This window comes from Carcharhinus amblyrhynchos, chromosome 10 (genome assembly GCF_965287045.1).
Source record: "Carcharhinus amblyrhynchos chromosome 10, sCarAmb.v2.hapA, whole genome shotgun sequence".
Classification (NCBI taxonomy): Eukaryota; Metazoa; Chordata; class Chondrichthyes; order Carcharhiniformes; family Carcharhinidae; genus Carcharhinus; species Carcharhinus amblyrhynchos.
This window is the reverse complement of record NC_137333.1, coordinates 28,778,086-28,804,879: the sequence shown is the minus strand read 5'-3', so window position 1 is coordinate 28,804,879 and position 26,794 is coordinate 28,778,086. Positions and strand designations below refer to the sequence as shown.

Below are 26,794 nucleotides of genomic sequence, written 5' to 3'. Positions count from 1 at the left end.
GCTGTTTTATCATACTCCTCAACAACTCGGTTTCTTTTTCACTGGCCTGTTCCTCTTTTTCCAATAACCTCAGATGATGGGGATTGTTTAGATATCCCTGTTGCCTGTTCATTACACCAGATGTACTTTGTTGGATATCAAGACCAATATATCGAAAAGCACCATCTGCTTGACTCCCTACTTCAGATAGAACATAAGAAATAGGAGCAGGAGTAGGCCATCTAGCCCTTCGAGCCTGCCCCGCCATTCAGTAAGATCATGGCTGATCTGTCGTGGCTCAGTTCCACATTCCCGCCCTCTCCCCATAACCCTTAATCCCCTCTCTTATCAAAAACCCATCAACCCGCGTCTTAAAAATATTTAGCGAGGTAGCCTCCACCTCTGAACCATTGAACCATAGCTGAACCATTGAAGTAGCAGCTTAATTTCCTGCTTCACTGGTACTTTGTTGATCAGATTCCCTCGTCTATTGTTGACTGCTCCTCATAATAACTCAGGGTATGTGCATGTAAGGTACAAGGTGCCTCCTGCACTTCTACATCTTGCTCAGATGCGCCAAATTCATATCCAAGTCCTACTACTCAAAGTGTCTGGTTGCTGTGTTGTACTATAATTACTTTGCTGTGTAATCCTATCACTTTCCCAGGTCCTTTCCACTCTTTTACAGTAGACCCCTATTTCCTTTCTCAGAGTATATGCGATGCCCGAGGGCCCTTCTTAACCATTCTGAAACCTCAGCCTTAATGAACATAGAACATAAGTGCAGCACAGGCCCTTCGGCCTTTGATGTTGCGCTGACCTGTGAAACCAATCTAAAGCCCATCTAATCTACACTATTCCAATATCATCCATATGTTTATCCAATGACCATTTAAATGCCCTTAATGTTGGTGAATCCACTACTGTTGCAGGCAGGGCATTCCACGCTCTTACTACCCTCTGAGTAAAGAACCTACCTCTGATGTCTGTCCTACATTTATCACCCATCAATTTAAAGCTATGTCCTCTCATGCTAGCCATCTCCACCTGAAGAAAAAGGCTCACATTGTCCACCCTGTCTAATCCTCTGATCATCTTATATGCCTCTATTGAATCACCTCTTAACCTTCCTTTCTCTAATGAAAACAGCCTCAAGTCTCTCAGTCTTTCATCATAAGACCTTCCCACCATTCCAGGCAACATCCTGGTACATCTCCTCTGCACACTTTCCAATGCTTCGACATCCTTCCTATAATGTGGTGACCAGAATTGTACACAATACTCCAAGATTGTTTTGTACAGCTGTAACATGACCTCATGGCTCCTAAACTCAATCCCTGCACCAATAAAAGCTAACAGCCTTAACAACCCTATCAACCTGGGTGCCAACTTTCAGGGATCTATGCACATAGACACAGATCTCTCTGCTCAACCACACTACCAAGTAACTCACCATTCGCCCAGTACTCTGTATTCCTGTTACTCCTTCCAAAGTGAATCACTTTGAATGAAGTGAATGAAAGCCTTTTCCCCTGTATGCAAAGCATTTAAGTGTGCAGAAAACATGGAGCTAAAACTTGCCCCTTCTAGCACCGGGAGAGCATCTGTGAATACTGACAGAAACTTTCGGTTCCACTTGTAAACCAACTGATATGGACTATAGGTCTCTACCATTTGAAACAAATTTTTTGTTTACAATGCCTGTGCTAATGAAACCTACAATTTACGGCCCGGTTGATCTGCCAAAATTTTGTGCAACATGTCAGCTATAACGGCGTGATTCCTTTCAGAGGTTGTTGCCGAATAGGCTCTTTGCTGCAGTGTACATTACTACAATATTTAAATTTTCACACATCTTGAAATATCATTGCAAATTTGCCCCATTGTCCATCAAAAATTTAGATGGTACCTGTTGGTCATAATTTTATAATGATCTTTTTATCTTTGCTGTAAACCACTAAACCGGGTGGCCATGTCCACAAAATGCAATAGTTAGATGCCTTTGTCCTTGTCCCATATCTTTAGATCCATCACCTCTACATCATTGAAACCTCATGCTAGCAGCAGACTCATGACTGGACACTAGGGTGTCCTTCTATATTTTAAGCAAATTTCACACTGGGCTGATATAATGATCTCCTAGAACATATATCATTTATCCAGCTCATCTGCACCCTGCAAGCAGTGCTTTCAGTCTCTGTAGTGCTGAATGACCAAACCGCTTATGGAGTTTCAGAATAATCTTTTTGTCCACCATGCTGTTGTCTGTTAGTGACACTAATGTGTCATGAATCCTTAATAATAATTTGGGTTCATTTAAAAGGAAGACAATAATGGCCAGATCTTGTAAAATGCAGGTCCAAAGTTTTCCCCAAATACCGCAGCTTTAGGATAAAAGCAAATTACTGCAGATGCTGGAATCTAAAACCAAGAGAAAAAACGCTAGAAAATCTCAGCAAGTCTGGCAGCATCTGGAAGGAGGGATAAGAGCTGACGTTTCAAGTCCAGACAACCCTATCTCAAAGCTAAAAGGCATAGAAAGTGGGAGATATTTATACTGCTGGGGGAGAGAATGAAAGATGAGTCGTAGCCATAGAAATCAGGGGAAAAGACTGCTAAAAGCTGTCCACAGAGAGAATAAAGGGTGTGAATGGCCAAACGGCAGAGAAGCAGTAAGCTGTAACAGATGGAGATGTTGGGGGGTTGGGACAGAGGTAGAATGTAGAAAGGGGGAAGGGAGATGAAGGAGAATGAAAAAAATGAATAAAGACATGAAATAAAAGGTAGACAACAATAAAAAATTAAATAAAATAGAATGAAAACAAAAGGGGTCCGAGGTGGGGTAAAGCAAATCTGAAGTTGTTGAACTCGATGTTGAATCCTCAAGACTGTAAAGTGCCTAGCCAGAAGATGAGATGCTGTTCCTCCAGTTTGCGTTGGGCTTCACTGGAACATTGCAGCAAGCCAAGGACAGACATGTGGGCATGGAAGCAGAATCATGTTAAAATGGCAAGCAACCTGAACATCAGGGTCCTGATTGCACACAGACCAAAGGTGCTCAGCAAAGCGATCACCCAGTCTACAGTTAGTCTCTCCAATATAGAGGAGACCACATTGGGAGCAGCAAATGCAATACACCAAATTGAAAGAGGTGCAAGTGAAACACTGCTTAACCTGGAATGGTTTTGGACCTTGGGATGATAAGCATAGAAGAGGTAAAGGGACAGGTGTTACAGCTTCTGTGATTGCATGGGAAGGTGCCATGAGTGACAGAGGTATTGGCTATCCCGGGGGAATGGTCTCTGCAGAATGCTGCCAGAGGGAGTGAAGGGAAGATGTATTTGGTGATGGTGTGTAGCTTCTCTGCTGTTTGGCCATTTACACCCTTTATTATCTCTGTGGACTGCTATTAGGAATCTTTTCCCCTGGTTTCTATTGCTATGACTCATCTTTCATTCCCTTCCCTTGTAGTATACAGATACTTCCTCCTACCTCCCCCTGGACCATGACTACACCACTGAACAGCAAACCATTATCTCCCAACACTGTCACCGACCTCATTTCCACCAGATGCCTTCCCCTCACAGCTTCCAACCTCAGTTTCCCAACCCCAGACAGCCCGCTTCTACCTACTTCCCAGAATTCACAAAAAAGACTGTCCTGGGAGGCCCATTGCGTCAGCTTGCTCCTGCCCCTCTGACTTATTTCCTCTTACCTCGACTCCTTCCTCACTGGTTCATTCCCTCCCCACCTATATCCAGGATTCCTCTGATGCCCTGCACCATATTGACAGCTTCCAGTTCACAGGCCCTAACCACTATGGATGCACAATCTCTCTACACCTCCATCCTGTACCAGGACGGCCTGAGAGTTTGTCGCTTCTTTCTTGAAAAGAGGCCTGAACAATTCCCTTCCACCCCCACTCCTCCGCTTGCCTGAACTTGTTCGATCTCTCAACAACTTCTCCTTTAATTCATCCCACTTTCTCCAGATCAAAAAAGAGTAGCAATGGGTGCCTGCATGGGTCCTAGCTATACTTGTCTTTTTATGGGGTCTGTGGAACATTCCTCATTCCAGTCCTACCCAGGTGTTCCCCACAACTCCTTTACTAGTACATTGATGACTATTTTGGTGCCATGTCATGCTCTCGTCCAGACTTCAATTCATCGAAGTTTGCTTCCAGTTTCCATCCCTCCATCGCCTTCACTTGGTCCATCTCAGACACTTCCCTTCCTTGATCTTAGTCTATTGCCGGAAATGGAGACAATCTACCAATATCCATTACATGCTCACTGACTCCCACAGCTATCTGGACTACAGCTCGTCACACCCTATATCCTCCAAGGACTCCATCCTTTTCTCTCACGTCCTTCACCTCTGTCACATTTGTTCCGATGATGCCACTTTCCAAAGTGGTGCTTCTAATATGTGCTCTTTTTTCCTCAACCGTAGATTCCTTTCTACAGTCGACAGGACCCTCAACAGCACGCAGTCCATCTCCCAATGACCCTCACTCCCTCCCCTCCATTCAGAACAAGGATAGAGTGCCCCTTGTTCTCATTTCACCCCACCAGCCTCCGCATGCAAAGCATAATCCGCCACCATTTTCACCAACCCGAGCATGATGCCACCAAATGCATCTTCCTTTCACTGTCTCTATCAGCATTCCATAGAGACCATTCCCTCAAGGATAACCTAGTCCACTCCTCCACTATACCTAACACCTCTCCCATCACTCATGGCATCTTCTCATGCAATCGCAAAAGCTGTAACACCTGTCCTTTTATCTCTATTCTTACTGTCCAAGGTCCAAAACGTTAATTCCAGGTTAAGCAGCATATTTCACTTGCACCATTTTCAATTTAGTCTATTGTATTTGTTGCTCCCAATGTGGTCTCTCCAATTATAGAGGAGACCAAGTGTGGACTGGGTGATTGCTGAGCACCTTCAGTCAGTACCTGAACCTTCTGGTTGCTTGCCATTTTAACACGATCCTGCTCCCATGCCCACATGTCCGTCCTTGGCTTGCTGCAAGTTCCAGTGAAGCTGAACGCAAACTGGAGGAACAGCATCTCATTTCCGGCTAGGCATTTTATAGCCTTCTAGTCTCACCAAATTCAACAACTTCAGATGATTTGCTGTACCCCACCTCGGCCCTTTTGTTTTCATTCTATTTCATTTAATTTTTACTGTTCTCTACCTTTCATTTCTTTGGCCTTCTTCATTTTTCTTCAGCCCTACCCTTGCCTTTTCTACCCCACCCCCCCTCCTGCCTCCCCTCCATCTGTCACAGCTTACAGCTTCTCTGCCATTTGGCCATTCAGACCCTTTATTCTCTGTGGAGAGATATTAGCAGTCTTTTCCCCTGGTTTCAGTGGCTATGACTCATCTTTCTTTCTCTTCTTCTGCAAAATAATTATCTCTTTCTATGTCTTTTGGCTTTGACAAAGGGTCATTTGGACTTGAAACATTAGCTCTTCTCTCCTTAGAGATGCTGCCAGACCTGCTGTGATTTTCCAGTGTTTTCTCTTTCGGTTCCACAGCTTTGTTCTGTTTCAGATTGATGGTCATCTGAGCTTTCTTCATCACAGACCTGCTTAACAACAAAGATATCTCACTGGAAACTACATCTGTACTTACAAATAAACTGATTCCCGCAATCATACAAGGAACAATCATCCTTTGAGGGTGTTAGAGTGTTGTCATCTCCAAACTTAAAGCAGATGGAGCTACCATATCCTTTTACTTTCATTCAGCCTTAGTGATCAATGGACTCCAAATAACAATTTAGCCAATCTTGGCCGCAGATAGCAGACATACATCCACTATCTAGAACAACACAGTTGAAAGAGCCTGTCATCAGGATGCTCGTTATGGGACTCAACTTCTCTGCCACCAAAACAATGCAGTCCAGGTCCTTATCCTCATCACTGTCGGTTTCCATGTATTCTGTGTCACATGTCATTTCAAAGACAATTTCTTTTTTCCGGACAGTTTACAATGTAGTAATATGGGGAAATTGCATTGGAAACAGCTATTCACAATCCCTCTAGCGTTCCTTTGATTTAAATATATTTTATCAGAATGTGTGGCTTCTTTCTCCATTCTCAAATTGGTTATAACAATTTTTGACACTAGGTCTGTTATTAACATAACTGTCTCTGTTTAAAGGCCTTCATGTACCATTTGCTATGGCACAGGGTTGAGTCACCATTGACTCCTCTGTTCTGGGCGCTATGACATTCCTATCTGTATTGAACAAGATGTCAGGAAGAATTGTTTCCCAAAAACTTTTTTAATGATGCTGCCATTTGATCAAAGAGGGTCTTGGTTCCCCTTAGTTGTATTCCAGTCATTACTGAAAGAGTATCCATATGCAGACATGCACAGTCCAACAACTTAAAGATCAATACTGCATCTGGAATCTCCAAATTAAATTTCATTAGCCTCTATCATAATCCATAATATATTCTCCTGGGATTTGGTGTCTTGTCACTTAATCCTGTCAAACATCATCCATCCTTCACAATTCTCCAAGAGCTCATCTTTCTGATAAATGCTTGTCTAAGCATTGTAGCAGAAGCTGTAGCTCTTCTTCATTGTTTAGAGCATCTGCTGTCCAATCAGAAAATACTTTGCTTCTTGTTCCTTTTTGGAAGCAAGAAAGCTAATGCCATACTTCTGCTTTTCTTTTCAGTATTGTGGTGACAAAGATCCACATTTCCACCTTTGCCTTCCATTGCTGATACGGTTCAGCATCTGAAAAGACAGAGGGGCAATCCAATTCCACCTTTTGTCATGTTGTAGCATTTCTTCAAAAACAAACAGCAAATTACAATGGGTTTTCCTCTGCCACCAATGCTTCCTTAGAAGGAACTCTTCAAAATGCAGCTGATGAAAATATAACAAAACTTACTCCAACTTAAAAAATCAAAGAAAGGTTTTAATAAAGAAACATCATTACTCCAAACTTGGAGCCTCACCCTGGACTTCTCCAAGCTCCCCACAATTCTACATAGTTCCTTATTTATAGTGAATCAGTTGGTCAGCTGACTATTACATCACTCTATAATTGGTTCCATGTTTTCTGGGTCAGCTGATCTTCACATCTTGTTCCCATTGGTCACATTACATCCAATCAAAGTTGTTGCCGGTTACATTCGAACACACTGTAATGGATGTAGAGAAGATTCACAGGATATGGCCTGGGATGGAGCATTTAAGTTATGAGGAGAGGTTAGATAGGATTGGGTTGTTTTTGCTGGAGCAGAGAAGACTGAGGAGCAACCTGATTGAGGTGCACAAAACTATGGGGGACATGGACAGAGTGAATAAGGAACAGCTGGTTCCCTTAGTTGAAGGGCCAGTCATAAATGGGTGTAGATTCAAGGTGAGAGCCAGAAGATTTAGGTGGGCTGTGAGGAATAACCTTTTTACCCAGAGGGATTCATGAAACCACTGAAAAAGAAAATTTCTAACTACTGTTGGAGGCTCACCCATTTTGATTTCAGGGCATGCATCAATTTAGGCAGCCAGTGTACCAGTGGAACTTGACAAGGTATTATTAATGTAATAGAATCACAGAGTAATTTATTGCACAGAAGGAGGCCACTGAATCGTTCCTGCTTTTCTGTCAAGTGATCTCGTCAGACAGATTTCCTCATTCTAGTAGGGTGGTATTCTCTGACTTCATACCTGTGGGATTCTCTGGTCCCACTGCAGTGAACGAAGATTTGGTTGAGTGCCAAATTCTCCATCCTTGCTTGTAGCGGTAACAGGGCATGAATGGCCTGAGAGTCAAGTCTGTTTCTTTACAACTACAGTATTATTATTAAAATTAGGTTTTGTGTTGTTGAAGAAGAGAAATTGAAATTCTTACACTTTTTCAACTCGGGCAGACCATGCTTAATATAACGGAAACAGTACAGACCCTTTTTTTAATATCCAAGGAAATTCAAGTAAAGTTAACGACAAACACCTTGGTTATTTTCATTGGTGTTTGTAGTTATTCACTTCTTTGGTTTAAAATGTTATATGTATTAAAGAAAGTTTGTTTCTTTCAATATTTTTAATATTTCTATTGTTTTTTGTTAGTTTCATTCTATTTATATCCATACTTATATGACTTGAATATGGGAGAGAGAAACAGAATTATGATTTATAGCAAGACTTGGATATCTAGTTACCCATAGCTCAATGTCTTTAAAGTTATGGAAGATTAATTGTATGCCCAAACTCTTCCTCTTTTTTGAAAGGAGTGTAAGCATATTAGTAATGTGGTCAGAAAATTATGATTCTTGATTCACAACAATTTGTAGATTTGGATTTCTTGTGCATAGATATGTGTTATTTATGCTTCAGTTACATCAATTACAGTTTAGTTTTATTGATGCACAGGTGCACAAAAAGCCTGGTAAAGTAAATGAACATCTTCTCAATGATGAAAGTTCGGAAGATAAGGGGATCTGGGAGTCAATCACAAGGTATCCTTGAAAGTGCAACTTTCTGCCTCATTTAAATATTTCCTGTTTCTTTATTGTTAAAATACAATCATAAATAATTGTCAGTGAGTTACGATATGATTATAATCAGAATAATTTTGAGTCTATCTTCAAGAGACAAAGGTTCACCTGCCCAGACCATATCAGTAATTTACCCCCTCAATTTTCTGTGAAGAGAAGATCAAGTGAGGCATGAGGTGAAGAGAATTCATGACATGCCCAGCTGACAGAGATGAAGTTCCGGAGCAGGAATGTGAATGTATAAATTTGCTCCTTGGTTATGATTGAGGTATTCAATTGATAGTCGAAACAGTCTGAGTTGGTTACATTGTCTGAACCATGAGGTTTTGCAGTTTTCTTGAATTTCCTCATTGCTGACTTACGTATAATATATAGCATGTACAGCAGCAAGGAGAGTGTGATCAGAAATATCTACTAACTACATCTTCAGAATTTCCAAAACTGTAGTCAGCTGTGGAGAACAGGGTCAGGTAGTCTTGAGTGCCAGCCTGCTAAGTTGGTAGCATGTTAGTATCTGAGTCACAAGTAAGCAAACAGAAAGTTAAAAGGCTGGAAATACTCAACAGATCAGGCAACACCTATTGAAAGAGAAATAAAGTTAACATTTCAGACTTTCATCAGAACTGCAAAAAGACCTGAAATGTTAACCCTGTTCATCTCTTTATAAATGCTGCCTAACCTGTTCTTTGCAGCATTTTCTCTCATCATTTCAAATTTCCAGCATCCACAGTGTTTTGCACTTGTGTCATTTCTGAGAGAGTGTTGCACTGTCAGATTTGCCAGCCTGTTAGATGACACCTAACCAACCAAGTATGTTCAAACCTGTATAAAAAACCCTATGAAATTATTTAAAGAAGCACTGGGGAGATTTCCGATATCCTGGCCATCTTTCTCTTGACCAATATTTATCTCCTGATTAATGCTATCAGAAACATTTGACACTGCAGCCTCTCAAATCTAGAACTGCAGAATCTGGAAACACCACTCATTTTTATTTTTCTGAGTACACGTGCAATGTTCCACTTTGAGAAGGGTTAATCCTTAATGGTAAATACTTTGTACTTTTACAGGCACTATTTTAATGACCTCTGTCAGTTTTAAGAGACACATGCACATACCCACACATGCACCGGCCGGGACACTGTCCTCTCGGTACCCACTAATAAATGTTTTCTTATGCTAAAAGAGTGCAGTGCTTTGAAAGCATGGAAAATGTAATATAAAAATAAATAAAACAGTTTTATTTGTGTTTTATAATGTTTTGTCAATGTTACAATTTATACCCAGTTCATACAGTTGTGAAGAGGTATTCTAACATTATTTGGCAATTCTGAAAATTTTGAAATCCAGTTTAAATCCCAAGTTAAAGTGCACTTTGTCATTTATCTGGTTTGCTGTTTGTGGACTATACTGTGCATAAATTGGTTGCTGTATCTGTCAGGAAAATAGTTTTAAATGATATATATTTGTATTGTTAAATATTAGAAATAAGGCATAGATTTAAATGGGTTTAATTTAGTGTTTCTGTGCAAAATGAGTACTACTCTAGTTAAATTCATGTTAAATAAAGTTGGTTTTATGTATGGGGGTTAGGTTTCAGTTCAAACTGTATGTTTATTATGCTTAGGGAAGTTTACGGTGTGGAAAAGGTTGGTGCCTCTCGAGCACTGGCCAATTCATGCTGGGTGTCTGAGCCTGAGCGCATCTCCCAGCGCCGGATTTCCAGCTTTGTCAGCTCGAAGTGGAGTTGCTTTATATATTCAACCAGCAATTTAAATGTAATTTAAATATAATTAGTGGGCCTGCTAGCCTTTCCCTGCCGCCAGGAGTATTTCACTCCAGCTGGGTTTACAGTAGCTCCCCACTTGCGGGGAACTGGTGCCCTAACCTCTCGAGTGAATGGAAGGCAATTGAAGCCCCCCCCAGAATGTCGGGCCCCTGGGGGGCTGCCCCCTGGGCGTTGCCACCTTTACAGTGCCAGCTTGGGCCTCTGGCACTGCCCAAGGGGCCAATGTCCAGGGGGAACCTAGGGCATGGGCAGTGCAGAGGGGGCAGGACCTGATGAGGTAGGGCCTGGTGGAAGAGGGGCTTTGGGGGGGAATTTGGTGTGGGTGGGGAGTCCTGTTACCACTGTGCAGTCAGAATCAGTGGGGGAGGGAGGGAGGCCAGTGATCAGGGCCGGCTCTTGAGGTTGGAGGGGGCAGCCTACTGGAAGGTCAGGCCTGCAGGGTTGGTGGGGGGGGAGGGTTTGGTACTTCTGAATGGGGGGGGTGGTGGGATATTGAGATGAACCGGGAGGAGCTGGTCAAAGCTGGCCTGGACATATCTAGGGGGCAGCAGTTGGGCCATTGGGGCATGGAGGCATTGCAGGGATCATGGGACTGGTCAGTGATTGGAAGGCCAGCAGACAGGATCCTCTGTGCATGCATCAATCCCGATGCAGTGGCCCACTCAGCGCTCTGCTGTGGGCTGCTCCAGTGGGAATAGGCCCACCCATTGATATCTGGAATGAATCATACTAGTGTCTCTGCGGTGTACAGACTGTGGGAGATTCATTTTGGAAATCTATTGAAAAATCCAACGTGATTTACTCCAGTTTATATGCAAATTAAAGGAGATGCACGAGGCAGGTTTTTTACACAGGAAGTGGTGGGTGCTTGGAACTCTTTGCTGAGGGAGGTAGTGGAAGTGGATACGATAGTGACTTTTAAGGTGTGTCTTGAATGGAGGAATATAGTCCCCAGAAGGGTAGAGGGTTTTACTTAAGTCAGGCAGCATGGTTGGTGCAAGCTTGGAGGGCCGAAGGGCCTGTTCCTGTGCTGTAAATGTCTTTGTTCTTTGGTGGTGAAGAATGTATTTGGCACACTTGCCTTCATCAATCACAGCACTGAGTACAGGAGTTTGGATGCTATGTTGTTCCTTTGTTTAAGAAGGGTAGCAAGAGTAATCCAGGTAATTACAGGCCACTGAGCCTTACATCAGTGGTAGGGAAATTATTGGAGAGGATTCTTCGAGATGGGATTTATTCCCACTTGGAAATAAGTGGACGTATTAGTGAGAGGCAACGTGGTTTTGTGAAGGGAGGTGGTGGCTCAGGAACTTGATCGAGTTTTTTGAAGAAGTGACGATGATCTTGATGAGGGTAGGGCAGTGGGTGTTGTCTACATGGACTTCAGAAGGGCCTTTGACAAGGTCCCTCATGGCAGACTGGTGCAGAAGGTGAAGTCGCATGGGATCAGAGGTGAGCTGGCAAGGTGGATACATAACTGGCTCGGTCAAAGAAGACCGAGGGTAGCAGTGGAAGGGTGCGTTTTTGAATGGAGGGCTGTGACAAGTGGTGTTCCTCAGGGATCAGTGCTAGGACCTTTGCTGTTTGTAATATTTATAAATGATTTGGAGGAAAATATAACTGGATTGATTAGTAAGTTTGCGGACGACGCAAAGTTTGGTGGATTTGCAGATAGCGATGAGGACCATCAAAGATACGGCAGGATATAGATCAGTTGGAAACTTGGGCGGAGAGATGGCAGATGGAGTTTAATCTGGACAAATGTGAGGTGATGCATTTTGGAAGGTTTAATACAGATAGGAAATATACAGTAAATGGCAGAATCCTTAGGAGTATTGATAGGCAAACGGATCTGGGTGTACAGGTACACAGGTCACTAAAAGTGCCAATGCAGGTGGAGAAGGTAGTCAAGAAGGCATGCGGCATACTTGGCTTCATCGGCCGGGGTATTGAGTTTAAAAATTGGCAAGCCATGTGACAATCTATAGAACCTTAGAAAGGCAGCACTTGGAATATAGTGTTCAATTCTGGTTGCCACACTACCAGAAGGATGTGGAGGCTTTGGAGAGGGTACAGAAAAGATTTACCAGAACGTTGCTGGGAATGGAGGGCATTAGTTATGAGGAGAGGTTGAAGAAACTTTGTTCTCACTGGAGTGATGGAGATTGAGGGGGGACCTGATAGAAGTCGACAAGATTATGGGAGGCATGGACAGAGTGGATAGTCAAAGGCTTTTCCCAGGGTGGAAGAGTCAATTACAAGAGGGCATAGGTTTAAGGTGCAGGGGGCAAGTTTTAAAAGAGATGTACGAGGCAGATTTTTTACACAGAGAGTGGGTGCCTGGAACTCGTTGCCAGCGGAGAATACGGCAGTGACTTTTAAGGGGCGTCATTCCAAGTACATGAATGAGATGGGAATAGAGGAATATAATCCCCAGAAGCATAGGGCATTTTAGTTAAGTCGGGCAGCTTGGTTGATGCAGGCTTAGAGGGCCAAAGAGCCTGTTCCTGTGCTTCTGTGTTTAATATAACTTGATCAAAATTCCCATGATGTTTGATTTTATTGTCACTGTTGCTGTTGCTGTTGTTGCCACTGTTGGCCACCCAGCACATTGCAACCTCTGCTCATGTAAAATCTGTGGAATTGTTCAAATTTTTGTTTAATATCAAATGATTCTCTTCCTTGTGTTTCAGCTTTGCAGAAGATTTCAGATCTGATCAGACTGAAAATAAGGAAGATGACATCCTTAACATTTTCTCTGTTGCATCAGGACATCTGTATGAGCGATTTTTGAGGTTAGTTGGATGACAAATTGATTCCAATATTAACTGTGGACCAGGAAGGGTGCAGGAGAAACTGAAAAATCTGGTGTAGCCAGGAATATGGTGCCCTACAGATCTTACCACGTGATTTACCTTATTATAGGCCACCTTTTGCTTAGATCAAATGGCCAGTCCAGCCAGTGGACAGAAAGCCACAACCAGGGATCCTTGCAAATAGCCCCCAACATGGGGAACGGTAGAGATCATGAGATGCAGGAATTTGCCAATTGGGAGGGCTGCAACTGGGTTGAGGTAGATGGCTGAAGTTGAACCTGTGGCACTAGTGGTAAGCACTGCTGCGTCAGATCACCAGGGGCCAAAGTTTGATTCCCGGTTTGGGTCATTTTGGGCGGCACAGTAGCACAATGGTTAGCACTGCTGTTTCACAGCTCCAGGGACCTTGGTTCAAATCCTGGCTCAGGTCCAACTGTCTGTGTGGAGTTTGCACATTCTGCCTGTGTCTGTGTGGGTTTCCTCCAGGTGCTCTGGTTTCCTCCTACAGTCCAAAGATGTGCAGGCTAGGTTAATTGGCCATTTTAAATTGCCCCTTAGTGTCCCGGGATGCATAGGTTAGAGGGATTAGTGGTAAATATGTAGGGATATGGGGATAGGGCCTGGGTGGAATTGTGGTTGCTGCAGACTCAATGGACTGAATAGCCTCTTTCTGCACTGTAGGATTCTATGAAACTAAGTTGGCCTGAGGGATACAAAAATATTTTGTGAGCAATTGGGAAACAGTCGTACTTCTCTTAGTTGTCAAGGATAATAAAGGAGACACTTGGTGGGACGAGGGGAGGGAACTCCACAGGTGGGCGGGGGGACAAGAGGGAAGCTCTGCAGCTGAGGGAGGGGATGCGTGATTGGCATTGGGGGGGGTATGCAAGGGGTTTGATCAGCGGCGGAGGGGGAGGTAGGAGACAGGAGGTCTCCCACTTCACCGAAAGATCAGGGCATTTGCACAATGGCGCTCCTAGCAGTTTGCAGCCAACTTCACCAGTCATATTAAACCACCCCCCCAAGCTGGTCCTCCATGGGAGATTGATAGTGAAGGTTAGAGCCCATGGGATTGAAGAAAATTTGGCAAATTAGATCCAGAATTGGCTGAATGCCAGGAAGCAAAGGGTGATCGTCAAGGGGTGTTTGGAAGCCTGTGTCCAGTGATGCCTCACAGGGATCAATGTTAGCGCCCTTGCTGTTTCTTGTTGATACAAATGATTTCTTAGACTTAGGTGTAGGAGGCTTGATTAGCAAGTTCAATGATGATATGAAAATTGGTCGGATGTAAATCGTGAGGAAGGTAGCTTTAGAATACCAAAGAATATAGATGGGCTGGTCAGGTGGGCTGATCAGTGGCAAATGGAATTCAATCCAAATAAATGTGAGGTGCTACACTTGGGTAGAACAAATAAGGTGAGGGAATACATGATGAATGGCAAGATCCTGTGAAGCACTGAGGATCAGAGGAATTTTGGTATGCATGTACACCAGGTTTTAAAGTTGGAAGGACATGCAGACAAAGTGGTTAAGAAGGCATATGGTATACTTCTCTTAATTAGCCGAGGAATTGAGTTTAAAAGCTATGCTGGGACTTAATAAAATGTTGATTAGGCCACAGTTAGAGTATTGTGTGCAGTTCTGGAATCCACGTTATTGGGGGACTGGAAAGGTGTGGAGAGGATTTACCAGTATGTTGACTGGGCTGGAGAGTTTTAGTTATGAGAGAAGTTGGTAATGTGAGGAAAAACATTTTCACCCAGTGAGTGATCACTTGCAATGGCAAGGTCTACAAAGCTATGGGCCAAGTGCTGGAAAGTGGGATTAAAATAGTTGCAACAAAAATAGAAAATATTGGAAAATGTCAGCAGGTCTGATAGCATCTATGGAGAGGGAATAGAGCCAACATTTCAAGTCTGTATGACTCTTCATGAGAGCTATTAAAATAATTGGATGGTTTGTCTTTGATCAACGAAGACGTGATGGGCCAAAGAACCTTTTCCTGTGCTTGGCAGCATATGACTCAATCATATGTTGCCAAGTTGGTGTTTGTAAAATTATTAACAAATTGTAAAATGTTAAAATGTGAAAATATTGCATAGCGCCTTTAAAAGATGGCGCTTTTTCTGAACTTAGAGTTTTTTTAAAAAAAGGATGCCAGTGCATTTAGAGAACTCAGACTGAAACATTGTATCAAAGGGCCAGGCGGCAGGGTTACCTTGGTAACAGGCTTTCAGTCTTTTTGAATCTTTCTGAATTCAGCCAATTAATTTGAAACAGAACAAGGGCCCACTCTCAGCTCCAGAGACTCACGGAAACTGCTTTCTGCCACAGCCAGTAGCTTTTAGCTCAAAGCTTCATCTGTATAGCAAAGGTACCAAAAGAAGACAAGACATTCCGGGCAGTAGAAAGAAGACAGAAGATTCCGGAAGACGACAAACCTGGTTGAAATTTTGAGAGTGACTAAAAATTCTATTTTTTTTGCTAATAAGTGGGAATTGTATTTATTTAAACAGCATTCCATTAGGATAATGTTTTATTCAGTTTGTTAATAGTTTAGTTTGACCTTTTTACTGTTGGTTAGATAAAGTAATACTTACTAATTTTACAGAGAGTCTCAGGTAGTTACTTAGATTTGACCAATAAAATGTGCTGAAGAGCAGGTTGTACTACTTCTCACACACTTTTAACGGATTATGAAGCAAGGTACTCCTCTTTGAGTGGTTAAGTCTTAGTTCTCAGTGAGGGGATCAACCTCTGTTTCATAATAGATAGTATCATGCACCTAAGATAGTGACTGCAGTAAATGTTGTCCAGCTTTCTACATTATATAACAAGGCTGACCTCACAACTGTACTGTAGGTTATCCTTTTTAGTTCAATTGCTTAATTTTCCATCCCATACTTCCAGCATCGATCCAAGGTATTTTTTGAAGCTATTCTCTTTCTCCAGGACCGGAGCTTAACATTCACTGCCGATAGGTTTTTAGATATGGGGAGCACAAAATAGGAAGAATTGGATTCTCTCTGGTCCTCGCAACAAATTTATGCTGAGGTGGGCAAGGATGGGCTCTAATTAAAAGCAAAATATTAAAATCTAATTAATTCTAATTAAAAGCAGACAAATGTGAAGTGATGCATTTTGGAAAATTTGGTAGGGGGGAGTTGTACAATAAATGGCAGATCCATCAAGAGTATAGAAACACAGAGGGACCTAGGTGTGCAAGTCCACAAATCCTTGAAGGTGGCAGCACAGGTGGAGAAGGTCGTGAAGAAGGCATATAGCATGCTTGCCTTTATAGGATGGGGTATAGAGTATATAAGCTGGAGTCTGATGTTGCAGCTGTAGAGAACTTTGGTTAGGCCACATTTGGAGTACTGCGTCCAGTTCTGGTCGCTGCACTACTAGAAGGACATGGAGACTTTAGAGAGAGTGCAGAGGAGGTTTACCAGGATGTTGCCTGGTATGGAGGGTCTTAGCTATGAGGAGAGATTGGGTAAACTGGGGTTGTTCTCCCTGGAAAGACGGAGAATGAGGGGAGACCTAATAGAGGTGTACAAAATTATGAAGGGTATAGATAGAGTGAACAGTGGAAAGCTTTTTCCCAGGTCAGAGGTGACAATCACGAGGGGTCACAGGCTCAAGGTGAGAGGGGCGAGGTATAACTCGGATATCAGAGGGACATTTTTTACACAGAGGGTGGTGGGGGCCTGGAATGCACTGCCAAGTAGGATGGTGGAGGAGAACATGCTGGGATTGTTTAAGACTTACCTGGATAGTCACATGAGCAGACTGGGAATGGAAGGATACAAACGAATGGTCTAATTGGACCAATGAGCGGCACAGGCTTGGAGGGTGGAAGGGCCTGTTTCCTGCGCTGTACTGTTCTTTGTTCAAACTAGCGCGGATACTGGAAATCTGAAATAAGGACAGAAAATGCTGGAAAAACTTAGTAGGTCTGGCAGCATCTGTGCAAACCAAAAAACACAGTTAACATTTTGAGTCCATTGACTGTTTAGTTCTGCAGAAGAGCCAATGAACTCAAAATGTTAACCGTGTTCCTCTGTCCATAGACATTGCCAAACCTGCTGAACTTTTCCTTTTTTTTAAGGGGCTTTAGTTGGCCAACTATTTGCCACTTAAGCGCTGTTGCCTAACCAAACTCACTTTCTCATCTTGTGGAGGATTCTCCAGACATGAGGGAAACCTAAAATTATCAGGCTTAGGATCTATATGGATGATGGGAAGCTCCCTGCTAACTTTGTGTGCCACCACTCCTTCCCCATCTCTCCCTTTACGTTCCAGTAGCCACTGGCCCTCCTCCTCCTCCACTGACATCTACTCTACATCACTTTCCAACCCCACCCCTACCCTCCCTACCCTAGGATCCCAAAACATACCTCTTTGTCCATCACTTAGGCTTTGTCACCTTCATGAAATTTTTCTTCTGTCCACTGCAGCCAATCAGATTGGCCAATAGCTCTATAGCCCTAAATGGGGTCATGAAATAGCTGCTGGGCTGACAGACTGTTGGGGACACCTTTGGATAGTGGGATTGGAAACCCTCTCATCCAAAATATCCTGGCCCAGATCTTTGCCTATAACATTTACACCTTCATTCTGATCCTCTTTCCTAAGCTCTGTTCTCCCAGTTGTTCTGCCCGCCCCCCACCGCCCCCCCCCCCCCCCGATCCCAGTACCTTTCTCCATTTCTCTTGATCCTCAGTCATATTCTCAGCAATTAATCACATAGCTCAAATATATCTGAAAATATCAGTGACCATGGCATTTCCTGTTTCATTTCATTAATTAGAGTGGTCATAGCAAATGGGAAGAAGAACAGGCTCGTTGCCAGTCCTTGGTCCAATTAACTTTGGCTTTTGTGATGATACTATGCTATTGTTATATTTTATGTTTAAGGGTAATGTTTCAGAGTTCAGTTTTCTGCAAGTAGTCAGTATGTCTGGAAGTAATACAGCTCAAATGCTGGGAAAAGAGGATCATTATTCAATTTAGGCATGTGGTTTACATAAGAGAGAGCTAATGGACTCTTGTTTACGAAAGAAAAGGACATGTGGGGACTTTTGATCAAAGTAACAAAAGGTGAATTTAAGTAAGGAGGGTCATGTGATAATGTGGCTAATGGAAGAATCTAGGTATATAGCTGAAAACAGTTTTCAGTTTCTGGTTGGGAATGTTTAAATACAGACTGTTTTGAAAATCAAAACATCACTGAAAACTTCAAGGATGTTAACCCAATTGATAGCAAGTATGCCTGGGTTTGCTAACTGTATTTAAAGTGGCATTTGCACCTCAGAGAACTGTTGCTTCTCTAGAACTGAAATAGTGAAAAGTTAGGAATTAGAGTTATTTCCTTTAATTTCTCTAACTATTGTACAACTGTTAAAAGTTAAGCTGCTTCATTTTTAGAGTTACAGTTCATCTGTGTTATGAATAAAGCTTGTTTTGATGAATGATCCTTAATTTGGCAGTCAAACGACTCCTGGAGCAAAACTTCCATCCTCACACTTATGCCAAAGTAGAAAAATTGTTGGGGTCTTGTCTGGCTCCACATTATACTTCGGATTTTACATACAGGACCGTAACACTTTGAAATTCTTACTTTCACTCACACTGCTTCTTTCTCTTATTTGGCATTCTTTGGACATGTTCTATAATAGTGAAAAGTACTTTCCAGGGGCATAGTGGAATTTCCCCACAAATTCTAGCACATCTCCAGTCTTCCTTTTCAGCACTGGGGCTAATCCATCTTGGTCCAGACGTACTTACTGTGCAGCATCGCCTCCCAGAGTTGCTGGAATACAAAGACCCATTTAATTGTGACATCTTTGGGAAGCTACCCATCATGTCTCATATGATGTTGGGTGACTCTATAACATCCATTGTCTGTGCTTCAAGGAGAGCCCTTGTGAGGAAACAGAAAGTAGTTGATGAACTGCTGATCTTCGAAGCTGACTAGGTTCATGTTTCTGGTAGGCGGGTACCATTTCCTCAACATGCCCTATGGGATCTCCACTGGCAGCGAGATCTTCCACTGGTGCGTGGAACAATCCTCGCAGGTGGAGGATGTGGTCAAGAAGGCGTATGGTTTACTGGCCTTCATTAATCGAGGGATTGAGTTTAGGAGTCAGGAGGTAATGCTGCAACTTTATAAGACCCTTGTCAGGCCTCACTTGGAGTACTGTGCACAGTTCTGGTCGCCTCACTATAGGAAGGACGTAGAAGCTATTGAAAGGGTACAGAGGAGATTTACACGGATGTTGCCTGGATTGGGAGGCATGCCTTATGAAGATAGGTTGAGGGAACTGGGACTCTTCTCCCTGGAGAGACGAAGGTTGAGAGGCGACCTGATAGAAGTTTATAAAATGTTGAGAGGAATAGATAGGGTGGATTCTCAGAGGCTATTTCCCCGGGTTGAAATGGTCGCTACGAGAGGACACAGATTTAAGGTGCGGGGAGGCAAGTACAGAAGTGATGTTAGGGGCAAGTTTTTCACTCAGAGGGTGGTGAGTGAATGGAATCGGCTGCCATCAGTGGTGGTGGAGGCGAACTCGCTGGGGTCTTTTAAATGACTTCTGGATGAGCATATGGGATTTAGTGGGATTGGGGGTTATAGATAGGTCTATGGATTGGTAGGTGTTGATGTGATCGGTGCAACTCGTGGGCCGAAGGGCCTGTTTGTGCTGTAGTGTTCTATGTTCTATTATCATTGATGACATCCTTGTCTGGGGTCTCATTTGCAAGAACATAGTGCACATTTGCATTTGCTCATCGGCAGAATCAAGATGATATAGTTGAAGCTCAATTCTGCTGAATGCAGATTCAGGGTCAACCAGGTTCCTTACATGGTTCATTGCTCACAACCAATGGTGTGAAGTCAGAGCCAGACAAGACAATGGCTGTACAATAAATGTCCATTCCTGAGGACATCTTGCAGTGCTTCCCAGGTGTGACAAATTACTTAACCAGGTTCATTTCTCGCTACAGTGAGGTGATTGGACCCCTCCATCAGCAACAAAAGTACCCTGTGTTAGCAGGAGTACCACGACACTATGTTCATCAAACTCAAGGAGGCACTCTCATCCCCTCTGGTGTTACCACACTTTGGGGTTCAAGCACCTGTACTCTTATTAGCAGATGCCTCCTAGCATAGACAAGAATGACAATATCCAGAAAGGCAGATCAGTAGCCTTCACATCAAGAGCACTCACTGAGACTGAAACTTGTTATGCCCACATCAAGGAGGAACCCTTTGGCCTAATCATGTCAGAAATTTCATGACATCATTGGAGGCCACTCTGCCAATGTTGAAATTGATAATCAGCCACTCGTAACAATTCTTGAAAAGCCTGTATGTACTACATCAGCACAACTGCAGCGTATGCTGTTCAAGCTACATTACAAGCTCTGTCCTCTACAAACACAGTGAGAAGCTGTACTTTGCTGATGACCTTGCCAAGATTTATCCGCCTTGATAGGAAATATACAGTAAATGGCAGAGGCCTTAAGAATATTGATAGGCAGAGGGATCTGGGTGTACAGGTAGACAGGTCACTGAAAGTGGCAACGCAGGTGGAGAAGGTAGTCAAGAAAGCATACAGCATGCTTGCCTTCATCGGCTAGGGCACTGAGTTTAAAAATTGGCAAGTCAAGCTTTATAGAACTTTAGTTAGGCTGCACTTGGAATATAGTGTTCAATTCTGGTTGCCACACTACCACAAGAATGTGGAGGCTTGGAGAGGGCACAGAAAAGATTTACCAGAATGTTGCCTGGTATGGAGGGCATTAGCTATGAGGAGAGGTTGGAGAGGAGAGGAGTGATTCATCATCTCCACTTTTCTGCAGAGATACTATACCTAACAGCCCCACCAAAGGCACCCAGGATTGGAAGTAACAAGATATAAGGCAAAGGAATCCTTGGCTCTATATGTATGGGGATATAAGAGAGGGAAGTGACCAGATGTGCACCATGCAATCACTCAAGCCTCATCAAACCAAAGAACAAGTGCACCTACATGAGGTCCCCAATGTCCCATGGTCACTCATGGTAGCAAACATATACAAATGGAACGTGGTGCTGGTTGGCCCAGACTGTGGACGTATGAAATTGTCTATTTGCCTGATCTGAAAGCAACATTCTGGAGTTGAAAGGGTTGGCTTATAGGATAAAGAAAAAAGAAAATTACAACACAAGAACAGGTCCTTCGGCCCTCCAAGCCTGCACCAACCATGCTGCCCGACTTAACTAAAATCCCCTACCATTCAGGGAACCATATCCCTCTATTCCTAACCTATTCATGTATTTGTCAAGACGCCCCTTAAAAGTCACTATCATATCCGCTTCCATTACCTCCACCAGCAACGAGTTCCAGGCACACTCTGTGTTAAAAATCTGCCTCGTACATCTTGAAATCTTGCCTTCTCACCTTAAAACTGTGCCCCCTAGTAATGGACTCTTTCAAATTGGGAAAAGGATTCTGATTATCCACTCTGTCCATGCCTCTCATAATCCTGTAGACTTCTATTTTGTCTCCCCTCAGCCTCTGTCGTTCCAGTGAGAACAAACCAGTTTCTCCAACCTCTCCTCATAGCTAAAGCATCATGCCCTATGCCTTCTTCACTACCTTCTCCACCTGTATTGCCACTTTCAGTGACCTGTGTACTTATACACCCAGATCCCTTTGCCTATCAATACTCTTAAGGGTTATGCCATTTACTGTATATTTCCTATCTGTATTAGATCTGCATTAGCTCAGATTTGTCCGGATTAAACTCCATCCGCCATCTCTCTGCCCAAGTCTCCAACCGATCTATATCATTGCAATCCACAAATCCACCAACCTTTGTGTCATCTGCAAACTTACTAACCAAACCACTTACATTTTCCTCCAAATCAGTTATATATGTATTACAAACAGCAAAGGTGCCAGCACTGATCCCTGTGGAACACCACTTGTCACAGTCCTCCATTCAGATATGCAGCTTTCCACTGTCTTTGACCGAGCCAGTGACATCCATTGTCCTACTCTCATCAATCATCTTCGTCCCTTCCTTGAAAAACTCGATCAAGTTCATGAGACATGGCTACCTCTTATGAGGAGAGCCTGGATAGACTTTGGAATTCATTGGGATTTAGAACAATAAGAGGCTATTTTATTAGAAACATATACAATTATGAACGGAATAGATAAGATACAAGCAAGGAGGTTGTTTCCAACTGGTGGGTGAAACTAGAACTAGTGGGCATAACTTCAAAATAAAGGGAAACACATTTAGGAGAGTTGAGGAGGAAATTCTTCACCCAAAGGGTGATGAACCTGTGGAATTCCCTGCCCAATGAAACAGTTGAGGCTATCTCGTTGAATGTTTTTAAGGCAAGGATAGATAAATTTTTAAACAGTAAAGGTATTAAGGTTTACGGTGCGAGGGTGGGTAGTGGAACTGAGTCCATGAAAAGATCAGCCATGACCTTGTTGATTGGCAGAGGAGGCTCAAGGGGCCAGATGGCCTACTTTTGCTCTTACTTCTTATGTTCTTATTTCTTATGTATTCAACCTGCAAAATGTGCTGAGTGAGCTCTCATCAGCACAGAGAATGGTCCCCAGGCATACTAGAACCATAATCCTTGTTACCAAGGCCTTTCTGCAAACCTGGAATGGAGACAAATGTGGGCAAAGCCGTCATCAAGCAGCAATTGAAAGATAAACATTGCTGTGATTGTACTGTAGGGGGCAACTAGATGAATACATGAAAATAATAGGAATGGAAGGATACGGACTACATAAGTGCATACGGTTTCAGCTTAAGCAGGCATTGTAATCGACACAGGCTTGGACGGCCAAAGGGCCTGTTCCTGTGCTGACTTTGTTCTTTGTACTGACCGCCAGCTCTGAATTCTAGAACCAGGCCAAACAATCAGCATCCAAACTGAGGGCTGGACATAGCCATGCCAAACAACCAAACAGCTGCATGATTGCCTTGGAAGGTACTTGCTATTTCAGGAACCAGTGTCACCCACTGCCGCAGAGTTCACCCCACCAAGTCTGTCGTCTGCACCCTTTATACTGGTGGAAATGAATGCCCTTCCCAAGGCCAATGCAACAAGGCCTACAGCAAGTAGGCATACCAAAAGGATGCCTTATGTCATCAACCATGAGGCCAACAACCTGAGGGCATCTCAAGCAAAGCCAAATGGCACAATCACACACTCAGGGTGCCTGAGCAGATCAAATGCAAAGTTCAAGGATTATGTGCTGACTGAGTCTACATATGGACTGTGCCTTTTAAAAAGGGGTGGGGGTCGAGTGAAAAAGCATGGTGAGCTATGCATCAGATATAGCAGCCCAGGTCAATGATCTGTATATTGCAGATAGTATGTTCTGTTTGTCAAATTTGTGCTCTGGACATTGTAAATAGTTTACAATTTGTCATTGCTGTTTTACTTTGTCATATGCCCGTAGTACCAGTTGTCCCAACTTAAAAGGGGAAAATGTAGACTGGGTGGTCTTGTAGATTAGGATTAAATGTAGATTAGGATGACATAGACATAGGATGCGTTGTGCCAGTAGTGTGGTAGTTGTCTCCAGCACAGGCAGACACACAGCATGTAAGGACTACTAAAATCATTGAATAAATCCTTCTGCTTGTTCATCCCTTGTCGCCAGTCTATACAACCCAACAACTTATACACATTATTGAATAATCTAGTAGTATTTTTACTACATTTGTTCTAGCAGCTTCCATATCTGAATTTAAATGGAATATAACGCATTCAGTAGAATATTTTAATTGTTAATGAAACCCTGCCGATGTGTGTGAGAATATCCCAACTGGTTTCCTGTGGTGTATCTTTTTATATTAACAAGAAATATTTGTGGAGACAGTGAAAACTCAAACCTCTCTTTCATTAAATAACAAAATGAACAGTATTCATTCAAGTAGAAGAAAGATAATACAATCAAACAATCTTATACTTAAGCAAATTAACAGTGAGTACTTAGTCCCTCAAAAATTATAAACCCAGAAGTACCTAATTCCCCAATAATCCTAAACTCTGCTGAGACCCCCATTTCCCAAATGACAACCATAAACCAATTTGTCAAATCTGGCCAATGGTTACCATACTGTACAGCCTAAGCGACCAGGACTTGGGAGTAGTCTTTGGTTCAGTGAAGAAAACAATCTTTTGCACAAACTGATTTTCACCTTCAACACTTCATCTCTAGCTGAGCTGTTTCCTGAGGACAGCTGCCCTTCTCCCTGCTCTTCTGCTATCTTCAGCCCTAAATATCTTGCTGAACTAGGTCCTGGGGATGGCCGCCTCTCTTTCTTTCTCGCTGCTGCTTCTTCATTACCTCATCTATGTCTAAACTGTTTCCTGACTCTAACTAATAATAATACCAATTGCAAAGAACACCATGTTCTCTATTCTTTCATTTTTCTTATTTTCTGACCAGACATGGCTTACAAAATATACAGTAGTTTATTTACTTGTATATAAAAAAAATTAATAACACCCTACCATTTTCTGATGTAGTTTAGAGAAAACACCATGATAGACACAAGAGTAAGTTCCTTTACTTAAGGAACTCAACTTAAAGATTTTCTGTTTGTATTCATTTAGTTATTTTCTGTTAAAAATTATTTTACACTTTAACTTCATTTTCTTCGTTAGATAATGATATTTAAACTGATGCAAAATTGAGTAGGTGATATAACTTTCATTCTGAATGATTTATTGTTTTCTGTATTTAAGTTGCATTGGCAGCATGCAGATGTTAAAATGTTGAATTATTTACTTTATTTTTCACATTTATGTTTTCAGAATAATGATGCTTTCTGTGTTAAAGCACACCAAATCCACTGTCAAGTTCTGGTTTTTGAAGAATTACCTGTCTCCTACTTTCAAAGTAAGAAAACTTAGATATTGAATAAAATATCTAAAATACAGTAACAGAAAATATTGGAACAATTTAACAGGTTAGGCAGCATCTATAAAGAGAACAAACCAATTAACATTTGCGGATCCTTCATCAGAATTCACCTGCTGCTTGTGTCCAGATCACTGAAAGTGGCAAATCAAATGGAGAAGGTTGTCAAGAAGGCATACGCATGCTTGCCTTCATCGGCTGGGGCATTGAGTTTAAAAATTGGCAAGTCATATTGCAGCTTTATAGAACTTTAGTTAGGCTGTGCTTGGAATAGTGTCTATTCAATTCTAGTCGCCAAAATACCTGAAAGATGTGGAGGCTTTGGAGTGGGCACAGAAAAGATTTACCAGGATGTTGCCTGGTATGGAGGACATTAGCTATGAGAAGAGGTTAGAGAAACTTGGTTTGTTCTCACTGGAACAATGGAGGTTGAGAGGTGACCTGATAGAAATCTACAAGATTATGAGGGACATGGATAGACTGGATAATCAGAAGCTTTTTCCCAGGGTGGAAGAGTCAATTACTAGGGGGCATAGGTTAAAGGTGCGAAGGGCAAGGTTTAAAAGACATGAACGAGAGAGCGATGGGTGCCTGGAACTTGCAGCCAGGTAATGGAATTAGATACGATAATGAGTCTTAAGGGACATCTGGGCAAATACATGAATAGGATGGGAATGGAAGGATATGGTCCCCTGAAGGTAGGGGGTTTTAATTAAGTCAGTGTAGGCTTGGAGGGCCAAAGGGTCTGTTCCTGTACTGCAATTTTCTTTGTCCCTTGTTCTTTGTTCCTAAGGGTTCTATCATATACTGTATAATTCCCACATGCATAGGATCTTCCAAAATGCATTATCTCACACTTGTCCGGATTAAACTTCATCTGCCATTTCTCTGCCCAAGTCTCTAACCGGTCAGCCAGGTTTTCTTCCAAATCACTCATATATACCATGAACAACAAAGGTCCCAGAACTAATCCATGTGGAACACCACTAGAACAACCTTCCATTCAGAAAAACGCCCATTCAATACTGCTACTCTCTGTCTTCTATGGCCAACACAGTAAGAAGTCTCATAACACCACATTAAAGTCCAACAGGTTTATTTGATAGCAAATGCCACCAGCTTTCGGGGCTTTGCCCCTTCTTCAGGTGAGTGGAGAGTTCTAATCACAAACAGAGCATATAAAGGCACATGCTCAGTTTACAGAATGTGAGTCTTTACAGCTTATCAAGTCTTAAAGGTGCAGATAATGTGAGTGGAGATAGCATTAAGCACAGGTTAAAGAGATGTGTATTGTCTCCAGACAGGACAGTGAGTGAGATGTTGCAAGCCCAGGCAAGTCATGGGGGTTACAGATAGTGTGACATGAACCCAAGATCTTGGTTGAGGCCATCCTCATGTGTGTGGAACTTGGCTATCAGTTTCTGTCAGCGACTCTGCGCCGTCATGTGTCGTGAAGGCCGTCTTGGAAAATGTTTACCTGAAGATCAGAGGCCGAATGCCTATGACAGCTGAAGTGTTTGCCAGCAGGAAGAGAACAGTCTTGCCTGGTGATTGTCAAACGGTGCTCATTCATCCGTTGTCGTAGCGTCTGCATGGTCTCTCCAATGTACCATGCCTCGGGACATCCTTTCCAGCAGCGTATCAGGTAGACAACATTGGTCAAGTTGCAAGAGTATGTACTGTGTACCTAGTAGATGGTGTTCTCACATGAGATGATGGCATCCGTGTCGATGATTC

The 26,794-nt window shown here is 42.7% G+C and overlaps 1 protein-coding gene across 2 annotated transcripts in view; it reads left to right on the top strand.

Annotated features, from left to right (window-relative positions):
- uggt2 (UDP-glucose glycoprotein glucosyltransferase 2) overlaps positions 1-26,794 on the top strand; it is a 373,478-nt gene that overhangs the window by 289,625 nt on the left and 57,059 nt on the right. Inside the window, exons 32-34 of one of the 2 annotated variants that reach the window (XM_080198156.1) lie at positions 8,377-8,462; positions 12,984-13,085; positions 24,952-25,036. In XM_080198156.1, the coding sequence (XP_080054282.1) occupies positions 8,377-8,462; positions 12,984-13,085; positions 24,952-25,036 (273 nt within the window). The remainder of the gene's footprint in view (positions 1-8,376; positions 8,463-12,983; positions 13,086-24,951; positions 25,037-26,794) is intronic. The other variant, XM_080198157.1, reaches the window with a different exon arrangement.